Here is a 3,092-nt window from a genome sequence, read left to right on the forward strand (position 1 = left end):
TCCCGCCCTACCCGTACAGCCCAGAGCGGCAACGCCGGAAATAAAACATAGTAAATACAGACTAAAATGGTGCTCTACAGTTCATTTTAAAGTTCAAGATGGTAGATATCCCTCACTGGCGGCCGATGGTCACATGAGCGCCAGAATGATGTTCCTCTTCTGGGCGGCGACTGCCCCCATCCAAAGCCAGGTAGATGATAAATCAGCCACGATGGTGGTATAGTGGCAGCGGCGGCGGCTCCTACTCAAAAGCCTGGCGGAAGAGCTCCATCTTGCAGGCCCTGCGGAACTGCACTAGGTCTCGCAGGGCCCTGATCTCCGCCGGGAACTCATTACACCAGGTAGGAGCCGCCACCGAAAAAGCCCTGGCCTTGGTTAGGGCAAGCTTGATGTCCCGGGGGCCTGGTACCTCGAGGAGGTCCAGACTCCCTGATCGCAGTGCTCTTGGGGGAACATACGGGAAGAGGCGGTCCCTCAGGTAGTCTGCACCCTGGCCATTCAGGGCTTTAAAGGTGAGAACCAGCACTTTGAAACGAACCCGGTATGCTATAGGCAGCCAGTGCAGCGCTTGCAGCACCGGCCGGATGTGGTCCCTCCTCGAGAGACCCATCAGCAGCCTAGCTGCAGCATTCTGCAGTTGGAGTCCAGTGGCACCTTTAGGACCAACCAAGTTTTATTCTGGGTGTAAACTTTCTGAAGTGTGCATGCACACAAGCCAGAATTTTATAGTGATCAGTGGGGACAGCAGAAGGTTCATTAATGTACTTGATTTAAAAACCATTTCAAAATGGCTAAATTTCTCCCACTTTTTGCCATAATACTGGTATCTTACAGCAGCAAATTTTTCTGTCAAACACTGCCTTACTGTATATATTAAAAAAAACAAGATCCCCAGAAAGGAAAATGTGATATGAATTTAATGACAGTCTGTACAAAGCTATGCAGTAAGTGTGGTTCAAAGCTTCTTCTCACTTTTGCCAAGTGTCCATTTATCAGCTATATTTCCTATGCATCCGTTTGCTACAAGGTTACTTGCAAGCTCTCACTGAAGGTTACGAAGTCTCCTTCCCCTTCACTCCTCCCAAGAATGGCCACCAGGCCATTGTAATCAAACAGCTTTGTTTATGCAAAGTTGCTCTGTTTGCACCAGAGAGAGTATTCATTGCTCTTCACAAGGCATTCCAAATATGAAGTCGTCGGGTAAGGATTCTGGAACCATCTGTGCTAACTGATCATCATAAGCTCGAAGAGTCCATAACTTTTCTAACTCATAAATTTCACGTGTCTCTGGCAACATAAAATGGACCACAATACTGCCTATGAGAAGGGAGAGTCAAAATAAGCAAAGGGTGGCTAGATAAAAACTTTCTCCTAACTAATGGTCTTAGTGTGCATATTATACAGTCTTAGCTTTGAAAAACTTCAATTGTATGCTCCAACATATAATTAGCTGCCAGTGGAGGGTTATGGTGGCTATAGATTTCCCCTCCAGTAGACCCCTTTGACCCTCAGAAAGATGATGCCTGGAATTAGGGAACCTCCATGGACCAAGAACTCCAGGTTGGAGGGGCTGCAGTGAGAAGAGGAAAGCAGGCAATGGCAATGTCATCCTTCTGCCAGTATCAGGGGATCAAAGAGGAACTGCTGGGGGAAAAGAAGGCAGGGAATATATGCAGATGCTGTGCTGCGAATTCATCGGTTTCAGTTTTTGTTTTTGAAATTGTTACATTTCAGTTTAACAGATGCATTATTTAATCTGACAGTACTGATGGTATATTAGAGAATTTATTGTTTACATTTAATGTTTTGATCAACAGAAGTGTTCAATCAATAGTAATTGGCTATTTGCATAAAATGCATGTAACAAGACGCCCATCATCAGAACTTGAAAGGGGGCTGATTTCCATCTAATCTCCTGCCTCCACCATCGGATTCTTACACAGTTAACTAATAAGCATGATTCAAAGGCATACAGCATTAGTGTTTAAGTAGCAACTAAAACACACTCTTGAGTGGCTACAGCTCAGGAGTAGCGTGTCTGCTTTGCACACAGAAGGTCTCAAATTCAATCGCCAGCTAAAAGGATAAGGTGGTCGGTGATATAAAAGATGAGACTACCTCAGACTACCTCAGACACTAGAGAGACATGGCCAGTTTGAGTAGGCAATACTGATCTTGATGGACCAGTGGTCTAATTCAATATAAAGCAGCCTCAGGTGTTCACGTGGAATAAAGTAATTTTGGATGTTGTAAAAGCCTGTGTCAACACTAGCACAGATGTTCAGGTGCAAGAAGACACTTTTCAATTGACATGTATTCTTGCAATAAGTCACTCAGCAAGGCTTTGTCTAATGCAGTTATGTTCTGTTAAGTTCCGGTTTTACTGTATACCTCCAGTAATAAATTGCTTCATATCGACAACTTAAGTACTGAATTTATAGTTTACCAAAATCGATACACAACCAGTTATCGGTCTCTTTTCCTTCAAGAAGAACATGAGGTTCAGAATCAGTCTTCAGATGCTTATACTGAAAATAAAGAAAGAAACCAGGCTGAGGAAACATGCTTCGAATGATAAAAATGAAACACAGGAAATTTGCAATTACTAGAATTAAGCTTTCCAAGAGCAATTTACGCTTTTCATTGATCTTTGCATAGACTACCTTTGTGTGTTCCTGCTCTGAATTAACAAATATCCCTTTCTCAATGGTATTTCACCTTAAGCATAGTTCTAGAGTGTTTGTGCAGCTCCACCCACAGTTCCTACTGCGGTACAAAATACCATCTGATTTTAGTGTTCAGCAATATAAGAAATATCCAGACAAGAAAGAGATTGGCAAACCCAACAGAAGGACTCTGAAGAGGAACTCTGGGAGGAGGAGATTGGATTTATACCCTGCCTTTCACTCAGAGTCTCAGAGCGGCTTACAAACTCCTTTCCCTTCCCCTCCCCACAACAGGCACCCTGTGAGGTAGGTGGGGCTGGGAGAGCTCTGACAGAAACTGCTCTTTTCAACAACAGCTCTGATAGAACTATGGCTTGCCCAAGGTCATCCAGCAGCTGCATGTGGAGGAGTGGGGAATCAAACCCA

General features: G+C 44.1%; 1 protein-coding gene across 1 annotated transcript in view; it reads right to left on the reverse strand.

Moving 5' to 3' along the window:
* Positions 1-650: 650 nt before the first annotated feature.
* The window catches only part of MALSU1 (mitochondrial assembly of ribosomal large subunit 1), a 10,954-nt gene continuing 8,512 nt past the window's right edge, over positions 651-3,092 (reverse strand). Inside the window, exons 3-4 of the mRNA XM_015418866.1 lie at positions 2,447-2,528; positions 651-1,317 (exon numbers count right to left, since the gene is read on the reverse strand). Coding sequence (XP_015274352.1) covers positions 1,160-1,317; positions 2,447-2,528 — 240 coding nt within the window. The 3' untranslated portion in view covers positions 651-1,159. The remainder of the gene's footprint in view (positions 1,318-2,446; positions 2,529-3,092) is intronic.

The sequence above is a fragment of the Gekko japonicus genome, unplaced genomic scaffold, assembly GCF_001447785.1.
Source record: "Gekko japonicus isolate JY-2015 unplaced genomic scaffold, Gekko_japonicus_V1.1 scaffold1729, whole genome shotgun sequence".
NCBI lineage: Eukaryota > Metazoa > Chordata > Lepidosauria > Squamata > Gekkonidae > Gekko > Gekko japonicus.